The 14,312-nt window shown below is 52.9% G+C and overlaps 1 protein-coding gene across 1 annotated transcript in view; it reads left to right on the top strand.

Moving 5' to 3' along the window:
* Nucleotides 1-14,312, top strand: part of NOS2 (nitric oxide synthase 2) — a 42,866-nt gene that overhangs the window by 22,533 nt on the left and 6,021 nt on the right. Inside the window, exons 8-19 of the mRNA XM_057715605.1 lie at nucleotides 87-226; nucleotides 1,560-1,734; nucleotides 1,827-1,928; nucleotides 5,025-5,219; nucleotides 6,295-6,377; nucleotides 6,854-6,998; nucleotides 7,873-7,977; nucleotides 8,909-8,958; nucleotides 9,310-9,484; nucleotides 10,242-10,374; nucleotides 11,249-11,327; nucleotides 12,116-12,297. Of these exons, the coding sequence (XP_057571588.1) occupies nucleotides 87-226; nucleotides 1,560-1,734; nucleotides 1,827-1,928; nucleotides 5,025-5,219; nucleotides 6,295-6,377; nucleotides 6,854-6,998; nucleotides 7,873-7,977; nucleotides 8,909-8,958; nucleotides 9,310-9,484; nucleotides 10,242-10,374; nucleotides 11,249-11,327; nucleotides 12,116-12,297 (1,564 nt within the window). The remainder of the gene's footprint in view (nucleotides 1-86; nucleotides 227-1,559; nucleotides 1,735-1,826; nucleotides 1,929-5,024; nucleotides 5,220-6,294; nucleotides 6,378-6,853; nucleotides 6,999-7,872; nucleotides 7,978-8,908; nucleotides 8,959-9,309; nucleotides 9,485-10,241; nucleotides 10,375-11,248; nucleotides 11,328-12,115; nucleotides 12,298-14,312) is intronic.

The raw sequence follows: 14,312 nt of genomic DNA on the forward strand, positions 1-14,312 counted from the left end.
AGATCCAGCTTTGGTGGGTGAGAGTGGAGCCCAGAGGGGTCAGGGGACCTGGATCTCCAGACTCACTGGGCCTGTCTTGCTCCCAGCTGTGCATCGACCTGGGCTGGAAGCCCAGGTACGGCCGCTTCGACGTGGTGCCTCTGGTCCTGCAGGCCGATGGCCGAGACCCTGAGCTCTTTGAAATCCCTCCCGACCTTGTGTTCGAGGTGCCCATTGAACATCCCAAGTAAGCAGGCTGTGGGGGCTGGGGGTGTGAGTTCACAGGCATGTCCCCTCCTTTCCTAAGTGAAACCTCAATCCTTGGGACCCTCCCTGTACCTCCCCTAAAGCCCAGCCAGCAGCAGCTGATACCCAGAAGGTCCGCCTTGTCACCCTTGTACAGCAACTTTGCATTCACATGTCGGACCTCAGACTTATGAGAAGATGCTGACGGTGACAGGAAAGCAGTGCTTAGATAGACAGGGCCCTAGGAGCTTGGGAAGCAGTGACCCTGGGAGAGGAAGCCTTGAAAAGCTCTGAACAGCCCAGGCCTCTTTGACCTTCCTGCCAAGTCTCTTAGCCCTCACTCTCCTGACTCTGGTGACAGTATAGGCTACGGTACTTCAAGAGCTCATCTGGTCCAGCCACTGCTCCAGGCAGCTTTAATAATTACAACAATACCTCCATACATTGACACTGACTCTGTAGCAGGCATTAGACTGGGCTCTTCTTTTTGTCCCTCGAATATATTGAACTTAGTCCTACCTGAGGGCCTTTCTACTTGCTGTTCCTTCTGCCCTTTCTTCAGAATTTTGCAGAGTTCACTTCTTCTTGTCAATGAGGCATTTCCTGAATGCCACCGGCTCTGAGAAGCCTCTTCTGAACACCCAATCTAGAGCAGGCACCCTCACCCTCCATCTAACACATCACCTTGTCTTTATTTTCTTATTTATTTATTTGTTTACCTATTTATAGCCTGTAAGTTCCTTGAGAATTAGGGATCTTGTCTTTCTTGTTCAGCAATATATCCCCAACACCTAGCAAGGTGCCTGGTTCATAGTAGGTGCTCAGTTATAAATATTTCTGGAATGAATGAATATACAAATAAAGGATACTATTATCTTCACAATAATCAGAGTTTGATACTATTATCTTCACAGACTTTGATGCTCTTAACTCTGTTTTGTTAGTAGGGATGCTGAGGCTCAGAGAAGCTAAGTAACATCCCAAAGTCACACAGCTGGTAACCAGGAAGGCAGAACTTGAACCCAGGCTTTCTGACACTGGAATCCTTAAGTGTTATGTTATGCTGGGTTCTTAGCATTTAGCACAGGACCTGTCACATATTTGATTATTAATATGTTTGCTTGAATGAACTCATGAACGAATGTATAATTAACGAATGACACATGGTGCGTCCAATTCACCTCTCTAGGTGGGGTGAACTTAGCAGTCAACACTTGGAAGAGAGTTTTCTTGGTTGACTCTTTTTCTGAAGCTTTTTTGGGGGGGGGCGTGGGGGGGGATGAGTGTGGGCCAAAGTGAAGGCCCCATTGCCACCCGCTCTGCCTCCCTACCAGGTATGAGTGGTTCCGGGAGCTGGAGCTGAAGTGGTACGCCCTTCCGGCCGTGGCCAACATGCTGCTAGAGGTGGGCGGCCTCGAGTTCCCAGGGTGCCCCTTCAACGGCTGGTACATGGGCACAGAGATCGGGGTCCGGGACTTCTGTGACGTCCAGCGCTACAACATCCTGGAGGTAGGAGGACTGTCCAGCTGGGCTGGCTGGAGGTGTGGGCTTGCGGGTGGGGTCCCAGGGATTGACTCGCCCCCATTTCTCTGCCTCTGCAGGAAGTGGGCAGGAGAATGGGCCTGGAAACACACAAGCTGGCCTCACTCTGGAAAGACCGGGCTGTCATTGAGATCAATGTCGCCGTGCTCCACAGTTTCCAGGCATGTCTGGGGTTTGTAGGTCTGAAGACTTCCTAGGTAGTAGAAGGTCATCGGGTCCAGGCACTCATGTCGTGCTTGCTTTTCCCCTTACAACATTGCTCATTTATTCATGCATCAAACAATGTTGAACACCCAGTTTGTGCCAGGCACAGTGCTAGGTGCTGGGGATACAGAGACAAGCCCTCTCAAGTCTGCTAGTATAAACTTGAATGCTTCTAGCAACAGGCAACTCCTTACCTCCCAAGACTGGTCAGTCCTTGTGCTTGAACACTGAATCCTGTCCTCTCAATTTTCAAGGACTTTACTCCTAAAATTCCCTCTCTCTCTCTCATGTCATAAATGTCTCCTTCTCCACTGGTTCATTCCCATCAATGATCAGTAAGCAGTAATGACTCCCATCTCAAAGAGATAAGTGACTAGCTAACCAAATACCACCCCCACCCCGCCACCCAGCGACTACCTTGTTTTTCTGCTTCCCTTTACAGCAAGACCACTGAAAGACCCCATTACACATCCTCATCCTCCAGCCACTCCCATCAGGCTTTTATCCTCCACAGCTCTGCCAGTCGCACTGGAGTTCTGGCTGTTGTTCAAACTCACCAAGATGGTTCCCGCCTCGGGGCCTTTGCACTTGCTTTTTCCTCTACCTAGAACACTCTTGCCACAAATCATCCCATGAATGGCTCCTTCCCTTCACCCAGGTCTCAACTGTCACCTTCCCTGACAACACTGTAAAAAATTGCACACTCACCCCACCTCCATCCTGTCTCTCTCTCTCTTATTCCTTTAACCGTTTCTTTCTTTTCCTTCAGAATCCTTGTTAGCTCCTGGCATGATACAGTCCAGATACTTCTTTCTTTGTTTCCTCCATTAAAATGCAAGCTCTGTGGGGCAGGGACCTTGTCTCTCTTGTTCACTTCTCTACCCCTAGAGCCCATTAGAGTATCTGGCACGTGGCAGATGCTAAAAAAATATATGTATTGAATGAATGAACGAGAGTCCACGTCCACGGGAGCAGTGGTTGCTCTTCCCATCCGAGGGGCAGCGTCCACCACACCCAGCAGTTGGTTCCAGTGTGGGGCTGAGCCCTCTGGCCCATCTGCTGCTCTCACTCGTGTAAACACTCCCTTTCCTTTGGGGAAGGAGCCATGATGGGACGTGTGAAGCTATTGCTTTGGAAGCTGGGACCATCTCCACGAAGCTGGCAGATGCCCCGGAGGCCAGACCACTGGGCAGAGTCATTCATTCATTCAGCAAAGTTTTATTGTGCATTTTCCACGTGTCAGGCACTAGGCCCGGCCAAGAATACGAGCGGCGAACAAAATAGACAGAAAGCCTGGCCTTGTGGCGTGTAGCGGAGCTGACTTTAAACACCCAGTAAATACATATGGTCACACGCTGTTGCCCAGGGCTGGTCACCCTATGGGCAGGTCAAACTTGTGCCTGATTATGGGGAGTGGGGGTACAGGGCGGCGCTGAGACAGGACAGGAAGAGTCCCCTGGGGCTGGCCCAGCTCGGGAAGGCCCCACTGGCTGTGGGCCACACATCCTGACTCCTGGGGGCTCCCAGCATCAGCTCTGACATTGGCAGGATGCAGATATGTCCCAGAAGCTCTGCGCATCCCCAGCTGTCTCCTGACCATTGCTGCCCACGTCCCCCCACTGCTTGAGAGTCTCCAGGACTTCCTCCTGACCCTCCTTCAGGGTCAGCTTCAAAAGACTCGGCCTCTTTTCCTCATCTGTAAAACGGAGATAATAATGGTACCTCCCTCACCGCAAGAATTAAATGAAAATGAATGCAAAATGTTTAGCTGCACTGCCTGACCCATAGTGAACACTCAAAAAGCTTTATTTTTATTGTTATTATTTATTACGGGTACAACCATTCCCACAGCTGTCACCCTCAGCTCCTGTGCCTAAAACTGGTCTGGCAGCCAGGAGTTGCTGTGTGTGCGGGTGTAAAACTTTAGAAGGCGTGGCTGGTCCTATTGGGCGCTCCACCAGCGGGCTCCCCTCCCACCTCCCGGCCTTGACTCACGCTGCGTCCTCCTCCAGGAATGCCTGTCTGCTGCCTAACTTGTACCCATCTCTCAAAACTCACCTCCTTTTAGAAGCGGTCCCGAAAGTCCCCCATCTCTCCTCTCAGCCCCGTCTGAGCCAAGTTCTCCCTCTGCCCTCCGTCAGCACTTGCACTCACCTCCATCGTAGCTGCTATCAGACCACATGAAACATGACAGCCTTCTGCCTCCCCCACTTAGAATATGATCTAAAGCAGAGACGGGGCCGCGTCTTTCACCTCTAGTTGCAATGCCTGGTAGATGGAAATAATAATGGCGGCTGACATTTATTGAGCACATTTTATGCTTTACTTGTATAAATTTATTGCATCCTTTCAACAGTGGTATGATGTGGGAACTGTTACTGTCCCCATTCCTCAGAGGAGGAAACTGAAGTTAAGGAACGAATAGTTCAAGTTCACACAGCTCATGAGAGGCCAAGGTTTGAATCACGCCGTGAGCCCAGTGTCTCTTGATGGCGTGAGTTGCCCCAGATGATGTGGCCGCCCTTGTCGGATCATTCCAGGCAGGCTCAGACCCCTTGGCTTCTAATTTTAGGATGTGGGACATTGTGGTGATTTGTCTTCCGTACACTGGGGTTCCCCCAGTGCTTCACTCCTCTTCTGAGGAATCTGGTTCCTCCTTGGCTGAGGCAGCCACAGCCTTGGGGAGGTGACTCCTGGAACTCTCTACCAACAAGTGACCAAAAGGCACTGTGGTTTGGTTCATCCAGAGAGCCATTTGCTGGGAGTTCAGGGAGACTTGTGGGCCTGGCCTGAGAGGCTGGACACTGCCCCCAGAGGGCCAAGGGGGCAGCATGTGGCCTGTGGGCCGACCGTGTCTGTGGTGACTTCTTGGGCTCCTCAGAGGCTCTGAAAGTACTTTGCATTTGGACGTTTATTTTCAGCAGCGAGGAGGGGGCCAGGAGGCGTTGTGCTCCTATCTTACAGATTGCCAGGCCCTCCCGTAGTCCCTCTGGGAGTCCTGCAGCCAGCCGACCACTCTCCTCAACCGCCCTTCTTGCCTCCTTCTGATGCAGAAGCATAACGTGACCATCATGGACCACCACTCAGCCGCAGAGTCCTTCATGAAGTACATGCAGAATGAGTACCGGTCCCGAGGGGGCTGCCCAGCTGACTGGATTTGGCTGGTCCCCCCGATTTCTGGAAGCATCACCCCCGTGTTCCACCAGGAGATGCTGAATTATGTCCTGTCCCCTTTCTACTACTACCAAGTAAGAGGGGGGCCTTCCTCTCCTCTCTGTCTTGGGAGCTCAGGGGTGGAGAGAGTGTGTGTATCTGCACGTGTGTGTGTGTGTGTGTGTGTGTACACATGCGTGTGTGTGTGTTTGCATGTGCCTGTGCACATGTGTGCTCACTAATGCAGGACACATGGGGAGGATCAGGGACACAGAGGCATATTTTTCATGGTTTTCAGCCTTCGCTCAAAGATGCTTTTGTCCATTTCCACAGACGTGAGACTGAAGGAGATACCTCTGATTGTAGTTTTAGTGGCCCGTTGCTCTGATGGAGTTGAAGCTCCTGAGGGTGACTGCCATTGTGCCCGCCTGCACGGGAGGGCTGTAGACAGCCCCATAGCATAATGGGGAAGAGCTTGGCTCCCAGGTCAGATGCATCCGGGGGTGATTCTCCCACTTCCCAGCTGCGTGACCTTGGGTGGGTCATCTCACCCATTTAAGCCCTGAGTTTCTCATCTCTGAAAGGGTGGTCATCAGCTCCACGATGGAGGAGGTTGTGTGGATCACACGAGCTAGTATATGTAACAGCTCAGCCCAGTGCCCAACCCAGAGTGCACGTTACCTAGTGAAATGCGTTCATTTTTTGTCAAAAAGGACTTTGGGTCGATATGGGGAAGAGCTTCCTTACTCAAAAGGTGATAAGTAGGGTGACTGATGCCTGGGACAGTTTGTGCCAATTGTCATAGCACCTCCTTCTTCTCTCAAATGTATCCTAGGCCAGACTATACATTATATGCAATCTATATAGTCTTCCTAGTGATAAGACACCAAAAGGAAAGAGATGTGTGGTCTCTTCCTTCCAGGGGGAGACTGATGAGTGACAGTCAACTGACCAGGTGCAGGTTCTATGCCGGACACGAGCTACAACTCTGAGGGCAACAGACACATGCAGTCCTTCCCTGTGGGGCTTTCAGTGAGGGGATGGGGACAGGGCCTGCTCACCCCCCCACCCCGCCCCCAACTCAGGAAGGGCATAAAGGGCCCTCTGTCTCTCCAAGCCCGAGCCGAGCTAGGGCCCACCTTGCCCACATATCTGCCCTCTTTTCTGAAGGTGGAGGCCTGGAAAACCCACGTCTGGCAGGATGAGAGGCGGAGACCCCGGAAAAGAGAGATTCAATTCAAAGTCTTGGTCAAGTAAGTGGGAGCAGCCAGTGTTGAGATCTGAACTGCAGTCCTTCCTTCTAGGCCTTGAAGGGCAGGGAACAAAGAGAAAGGTTTAGTGGGACTTCCCTGGTGGTCCAGTGGTTAGGACTCCAAGTTTCTCCTGCAGGGGGCCATGGGTTCGATCCCTGGTCAGGGAACTAAGATCCCGCATGCCATGCAGCATGGCCAAATAAATAAATAAATAGGCATATTAAAACTATAAAAAAAGAGAGAAAGGGTGTGGCTCCCAGAAATCCAGACACTGATTCCAAGGGTCAGCTGCCACCTCTGTCCTCCATTTCCCCAAAGGGGCTGAGTGGTGGGTTGAGCAGGGGAGGGGAGGAGAAGGGTGGTGAATCAGGGTTGATACCTGGGTTCTTTTCCTTCAACCTGCCGCACTTTAAACACTGGGCCCCGTCTTCCTCCGGAAGGCTGACTCAGCTCACAGAGTCTGTCTGTCCCCGCAGAGCCGTGCTCTTCGCCTCAGTGCTGATGCATAAGACCATGGCATCCCGGGTCAGAACCACGATCCTCTTTGCAACAGAGACGGGAAGATCCGAAACGCTAGCCCAGGACCTAGGGGCCTTGTTCAGCTGTGCCTTCAATCCCAAGGTAGCCGACTCAGCCTGTGTGCAGAAGAGTCTGGGACAAGTTAAAGTGATTGCTCTGTTCCTGGATGTCCCCGAGCCTTGAGTGTGCTGATGTACATTGTAAATCTGTGATAGAGGAGAGATGTGTGTCCAGGGATTCCCAAACTTACCCAGTAAATAAACTTTTCATAGTGTTCCAGGGAACACAGTTTGAGACACAGGTCTCCAATGATTCCATGTCAATATACATGAGCTGTTCTAGGTGAATTTTATTCACATTGACAGAACCTCCTATACAGGGTGCAGTGCTCCATGTGAAGGGGGCAGAGGATGAATAAGATGCAGAGAAATAAAACAAAACCCTTAAGGGTGACTAATTCCTTCCACCAGTGTTGGATTTGACCCTCCATTACCGAAGGCCTCCCGGGTCAGGTAGGCCTGGGTAGAACCAAGAGGCCCGTGACACATTTCACCTGAGATCAGCTTCAGGCAAAGTGTTTGGGTTCCCCAGGTGTCAAAGGAGTTGTCGTGTTTGTAACCTGCTCATCTCGTTTTTGTGGAAAATATGGCCACACACTCAGAATTCAAAATAGCGGTGCAAGGGGTGAGACGTGCCCTGATTTGGGACATGCAGTATTTTGGAGGCAAACCCTCCAGGGCTTGCTGATGTGTTAGCCGTGGGAGAATCAAAGAGTCGAAGATGCTGTGTTCAGATAGGTTCAGATGACAGGGATTTGTGATGTTCTCACCTCCTCTGGGCCGGGCACCAGGGGACAGAGAGGACGAGAGGGACTCCCGACCTGGATAGGGCAAGGGAAGTGCTGGGTGTCTAGGGAGGGCGTGGGGGGCGCCAGCCTGGGAAGCGAGGGCTGATGTCCACCCCGGGTGCCACGCAGGTTCTCTGCATGGACGAGTACAGGCTGAGCCAGCTGGAGAAGGAACAGCTGCTGCTGGTGGTGACCAGCACATTTGGGAACGGAGACTCCCCCGGCAACGGAGAGGTGGGTCGCCCGGGTCCCAGTGGCCTGGGGGCTGGGAGGGCCCAAGAGGACCAAGGATAGGATGTGGGGACTTGGCATGTCCTAAGGAGGGCATTTGGGAGTGAGAGCTCGGATCACTTTGGGTTCCCGAACGTCAGCCGGCGCCTGCCTCCTTTGTAATTACGGCTGTAAGCGTGAGCCACCTTTCCTGTGACGTGCTTAATATATTTCAGTAAATTGACCTGCCTTTTTAAATTCAAAAATTCATGTTTAAAGGAAACCTTATATCACTCTCACAAATGGAAAGCCAGCAAAAATTGTTCCAAGGTAAATCCAATGAAAGCCAAAAAGTTATTGAATTTTAGCTAGACACAGTTGCTTAACCATGGCTTGCTTTGTTTTTTTAAAAGAATAATAAGCAGGTGTTAGAGACATGTTAAGCTCCATTAGCAGCAAGCTGAGATTTTCTTCCTAGTGTTCAGGACAAAAGAATACAATAATTGAAACAGGAGCAACTATAAAAAATTACAGAAAAAAAGAATACTTTCTTACCGTGTGATCTGACGCTTTTCTACCTAAAGTTATCTTGAGTTTCTGGGAAATGAGGATTATTTCAGAGAACATGGGACCAGCTCTCGCTCTGACAGGAAGCGAGGCTCCCGTCCCATTCGGAGGCCCTCTGGAGATGCCCTGCTATAAGGCAGGCCCCCCCTCTGCCAGGGCTGGGCGACCCTGGGCCCCCCACCGACGGTCAGGCCCACACGAGTTGCTAAAGCTGAGCTTGTCCCTGAATCCCAGCCAGGTGGCCCCACATAAACCAACTTCCACGTGAGGATCTTGAAGTATCTCCTGCCGGATCTGGCCAGTTTTTAAATGAGCCATCAAAAGAAAAGGGAAAGCAGAGCTTCTGTTACTCCTGTCCTGAGATCTCTGTGGCTCTCTCTCTTTCTAGAAACTGAAGAAGTCCCTCTTCGTGCTGAAAGAACTCACCAACAAGTTCAGGTGAGGCTCTTCCTTGTGCTCAGAGGCTGGATGCCAGGGACGGAGCTGGGCGTGTATAGGTAGGAACTTCCCCGGGATGTCCAGGCCCAGAGAGAGCCTATCCGCAGAGGTGTCATGGCTCAGAGCCGGGACACCACGTCTCTCTCCCGGGTCTGCAGGCCAGGCACGGGCTTGGTCTTGGGAGCTGGGGACGAGGCTGTGGAGCCGAGGAGGGCAGGAAGGAGGCGCTCACTGGCGGTCCTTGCGCAGCTGCGCGGGACTGTCTGACGGAGGCTGGCCCGTCGGTTGCCGGCGCTGGGCGACGTGGCGGGGTCGGCTCACCCAGTCTCTGTGCGTGTCCTCCTCGGGCAGGTATGCCGTGTTTGGCCTCGGCTCCAGCATGTACCCTCAGTTCTGCGCCTTTGCTCGTGACATCGACCAGAAGTTGTCCCAGCTGGGGGCTTCTCAGCTCGCCCCAACAGGGGAAGGGGACGAGCTCAGCGGGCAGGAGGAGGCCTTCCGCGGCTGGGCCGTGCAAACCTTCGAGGTCAGTTCACAGCACGGGCAGGGAGGCTGCGGTGCACTGGTCCTGGGCATCCTGGGTGGCAGGACCCCTGCCAGGTCCTGTAGGCGTGGTCCCGGGTGTGGGCTGGGGTCGCGGGCCTGAGGGCTCAGGTCACTGCTGCTCCCCACAGCCCCCGAAGAGCTCCACTAGGGGCACGTGTGCCCTGCGTGGGGGAAGGTAGCTAAGACATCTCCCTGCCCTCGGGGAACTGTGGTTTAAGATCTGATTATCCAGCTCCCTTCCTGATGTCCTTGGCTTGTTGCAGTGTCCCAGCCACAGAGAGCTCGGGGACAGGGATATCTCCGTAGGTCTTTATCACCCGTGGCTTGACCCCACTTGCTGAGAGAACTCATTGAAACAAAGCATCTCACCCAGCAGTGGGGCGTACGAGCACTAGGTTGAGGGGCGCCGACGTGGTTCCCAAGCCCAGGTCTCCTCCCCACGATTCCACGTCAGGAAAATGGGAGTGATCACACCTGTCTCATGGCGTGGGCATGCAGACAGAACGAGATGCTCTCAGTATTAATATACATAATAATACCAATAGCTACTGTGTGCTAGCACCAGCCACTTTTCCAGGTCCTCATAACAGCCCAGCCAGATAAGTGTGCTTAGTAATTACACAGAGCTCTTAGCTCAGTTGCAAAGACTTAAAAAATGGTAGCCTCAGCGGCCGTGCTGCTGCTGCTGCTAACGACAGGGGTTATTATGAACACCAGTCGGCTCCGTCTTCATCCAGGCAGCCTGTGAGACATTCAATGTCAGAGGCAAAGAGCACATTCAGATCCCCAAGCTCTACACCTCCAATGTGACCTGGGACCCGCACCACTACAGGCTCGTGCAGGACTCACAGCCTTTGGACCTCAACAAAGGTACCTGCTCCCCTGCAGCACACGGGGCTTGTTTGTCCTTCCTGCCAGGGTGGGTGTCTCTGAGTCCTGAGCCTGTGGTCAAGGAGACCACTAAGACCCTCTGAACAGAGGCAGCTGGTCTAGGGCTACCAGGCATCTCCCTCTTGTTGTGTCCAAGAGCCTATTGGGATGCAAGACTCAAGGACGTGCTTCTTCTCTGAGGGAGGCTTTTCGGGAGGAAGCCCGGGGAGGCTGGTGAGAGAGAAGGGCACTCTTGTGTGCCAGGCACTGTGCTGGGTTCTTTGTTCACCGGCTCTAAGTGATCCTTGACACTCATCCTGTGCGAAGGGCACAGACAGAGAAACCGAAGATCAGAGAGGTGCAGCAGTTTGCTAGCACATGGCCAAGTCGGGATTTAGGTCCCCGACTTCCTATTCCAATGGCAGCCAAGTATTACGAAGAGCATTTTGCAGAGGCAGTTCTGGGCTGCAGTCTGGGCACTCTGGACGGCCCCTCAGAATGCTATGCTTCTGCAATTCCTCTTTTCTGGTACCACAACTGCCGTGGTCCTGCAGGTCTCCTCGTGTTTAGGATATCCCCAGCTTCCGCCGTGCTCTCCCGTGGATCCCGAGCCATGGGACATCCTAGAAATCCCCATTTTGGGGCATTTAAATTGCATTTCCCAACACCCAGCAGCAGCACATGCACCCTTTGCCAGACCAAGGGTCTCTGTGATTCAGAAACACAGTGGGGAGAAAGGAAGGGCTGGAAAGCCCCACACCGCCACAGTGAGACACCCCAGGGTAGCATCGGGCGCAACTGACTCAGCGCGTGGAGGCTGCCCCTCCAACACTCAAGAGCCATGTCGCCACTTTACCGTCTCTCTGTCCCACAGCCCTCAGCAGTATGCACGCCAAGCATGTGTTCACCATGAGGCTGAAATCGCAGCAGAATCTACAGAGTCCAAAGTCCAGGTAGGGTGGAGGACAGGGCTTCTTGGGTGATGTTCTACAGATTTGATTTTAATCCAGGAAAGACCAGAGCAAGTCTGTCTTTGTACGGAGAGGAGGGACGTGTCCTCCGGCATTAGCTATGATGCCATTGGTAGGACCAGCTTGACTGTTAACCCCTGTGGCCACCAGCACCTTTACATCTGTTCTTCATTAACCCGGGGCCAGTTTACCAGCTTGGGAACGAGGCACCTGCTTTCCTTCCTGTCCTTTGTGACTTAACCATCTCACCAGAAGGGGAGGGCGAGAAAAACCCCGACTATTTGGCTTTCTTGAGAACTTGCAGGACAAGTTTCGGCAGGGAAGGACCTTTCCCTGCTGGGTCAGCCAGGGTTGTGGATTCTAATGTAGGTTTTGTTTATCCGTGCTGTCCTTACATTCATTAGCAGAACTGGGCTGCGTTCTAGTAAGAACCAGATTTGTGCTAGACACTAGGGACGGTTTGTCCCAGTGTGCACATACCTCCCGGTGAGTGGGATGCTTTCTTTAGGTGGAGCCTGTTATCAAGCTCCTGAGGGCTTGGGAGGGCTGCACGGGAGGCGTCCCGCCCACCCTCTCCCCACAGAGAAGCCACGGGCTGGGTCAGCCCCGGGCCCCTTGGAGCACCCCAGCCTCGGGATGCTGTCAACCTGACTGGAACCGGGCAGGAAAATGACAGGAGGGCACATTTCCTGCGGAAACTGGCCCACCCGTCAGGGAGCACTGGAGGAAATCCTAGTGGCGTCACCAGAGGCTTCTTTTTCCTTCTCCAGCCGCACCACCCTCCTGGTGGAGCTCTCCTGTGAGGGCAGCCAAGGTCCGAGCTACCTGCCGGGAGAGCACCTTGGAGTTTTCCCAGGCAACCAGCCAGCCCTGGTCCAAGGCATCCTGGAGCGAGTGGTGGATGGCCCTGCCCCCCACCAACCCGTGCGCCTGGAGACCCTCTGCGAGAACGGTGAGCCCTCTGCGTGGGAGCCTAGGCCGAGGCAGCCCCAGCATCCTCCCGCCAGCCGCAGCCCCACGGATGGGCTGGGCCCAGACCTGAGAGGCAAACGGGCAGCTACCCCAGCCCTTCCTGCTGAGTGGGGGGCCCCCTGAAGCTCGTGCCAAAGCAGCCTTGCCAATGGTCCTCGACCAGCCGACAGGCCAGTGAGAAGGGCTGCTTCTTTGTCCGCCTGACAGCAGAGGCTGGGCTGTCTTACCCCTTCATTCTTTTGCGTATCTAGACACTTTTGTTGACTGACTGATTCATTTTTCCATCGAAATTTTAACTCCTCATGTCTATAAAGCAGACAGGCCCTGGGCTACAAAAATTAATGACTCCTTGTCTGCCCTCAGAAAGCTCACGACCTAGTACAGATGCAGATATACAAGAATAGTCATAATAATAATTATTACAATAATAACAGTAGCACCTGCCATTTTGGAGGTAGTTACTACAGGCCAGCATTTTACACGCATTGTCTCTTTAGACGCCACAACAGACACACGTGCAGCTTGCTTGGTGACATAATAGAGAAATCTGGAAAGAGTGTAAACATGGTGAGCTTTAAAGGTTCAGGTCCCTGATCCGTCACTTACTGACAATGTGACCTTGGGCATAGGCGTTAACCTCGTGAGGTTTTATTTGGTTGTCTCTAAAATAGAGATAATAGAGCCTTCCTCGCAGGGCTGTGGTGAAGAACAGATGAGTAGATATGCGTGCACCCTTCACCACAATTCCAGACGCCAAATAACTGCAGGAATGGAGGGATGTTTATTTCCCATGGGCTAATCGACATGTGTCTGGAAGGTCAGAGGAAGGTCGTTTCATACACCCTGAAAGTCTCTTTGGATCCCACATTTTATGTTTTGGGATTTATATTGCATTTTCATGGCGTTCTGCTTTCACACCGCTTCCCCACGGAGGGTCTCATCTGTGCCACCTTCCGTGAGCGATGGGCAGGGCCGGGCCGTGGGTGACCAGGAACATGTGTCTCCTCCGGACCGTCCTCACTGGAGAGGTGATGCTGTCCTGGGGAGGGCTTAGACTCCCCTTCCTGTGCTAAGGTGAGGCTCTCGGCCTGTGTGGTGAGTGCAGCCCTGGCTGAAGCACTAGGAGAGAGAAACGAATGAAATCAGTCATCACGGGCCCCCCAGCCCTTCGCACTTAGCTTCCTCAGGGGGCATGGTGCCACCACGGAATGTGTCCCCCTAAAGGGAGCGGCCAACATAGGAAAGCGGGAGTCAGAGAAACAAAGTCTGGCATTGTCCCCCACAGTGCAGGAGACCTTGAGAGAGCCTGAAGTTCGGGGATGAGGGGACAGAGATGTCGTCGTGACTGTAGGGAGACAGACCTGGTTCTTCAGGCCTTGGGTCTACATGAAATGATGTCATACTAATATTTTTTTTTACCTAATATGTATTGAGCACCTGTGTACCAGACACCCTACCAACTATTATATATATATACTATTTCATTCAGTCCTCATACAAACTCAGCAGAACAGGTTGTGTTATCACATCCATTTCACAGAGACCGAACCCAAGTCTCAGAGGGTTCAGTCACCCTGCTAGTAAGTGGGGAGCCAGAGTTTGAACCCATGTCTACTGGCTCCTGTGTCCATGCTGTGACCCCCCTGCACGCTGCCTCTAGGCACTCCTTGACACTCGCCACCTCCCTTTGGGCTGAGTGCTGCTCGCCTAGCACCTCTTGGTCCAGCACCCCTGGAGACTGCAGTTATGGGCTTTTCTCTAAGTGAAGAACTGGCTTCTGGGGTGTACATCAGTCTTTGGTGAATTTAGTCACTGTGAGTCTGTAGTTCACCTGTGTGTGTCCTGCTGAAGTTCAGGTCTGGGCCAGAGAGGAGCTGGACTCTGGTGCATGCTTAGTTTTGCAGGACTGTGTCAACTTGGGTGTCCTTTGGAGGGCTGTTGACCAGCTTTCCCTGGCAGCCGTATCTCTGGGCACCATCGTCCTGCACTTGAGTT

Source organism: Hippopotamus amphibius, chromosome 17, assembly GCF_030028045.1.
Source record: "Hippopotamus amphibius kiboko isolate mHipAmp2 chromosome 17, mHipAmp2.hap2, whole genome shotgun sequence".
NCBI lineage: Eukaryota > Metazoa > Chordata > Mammalia > Artiodactyla > Hippopotamidae > Hippopotamus > Hippopotamus amphibius.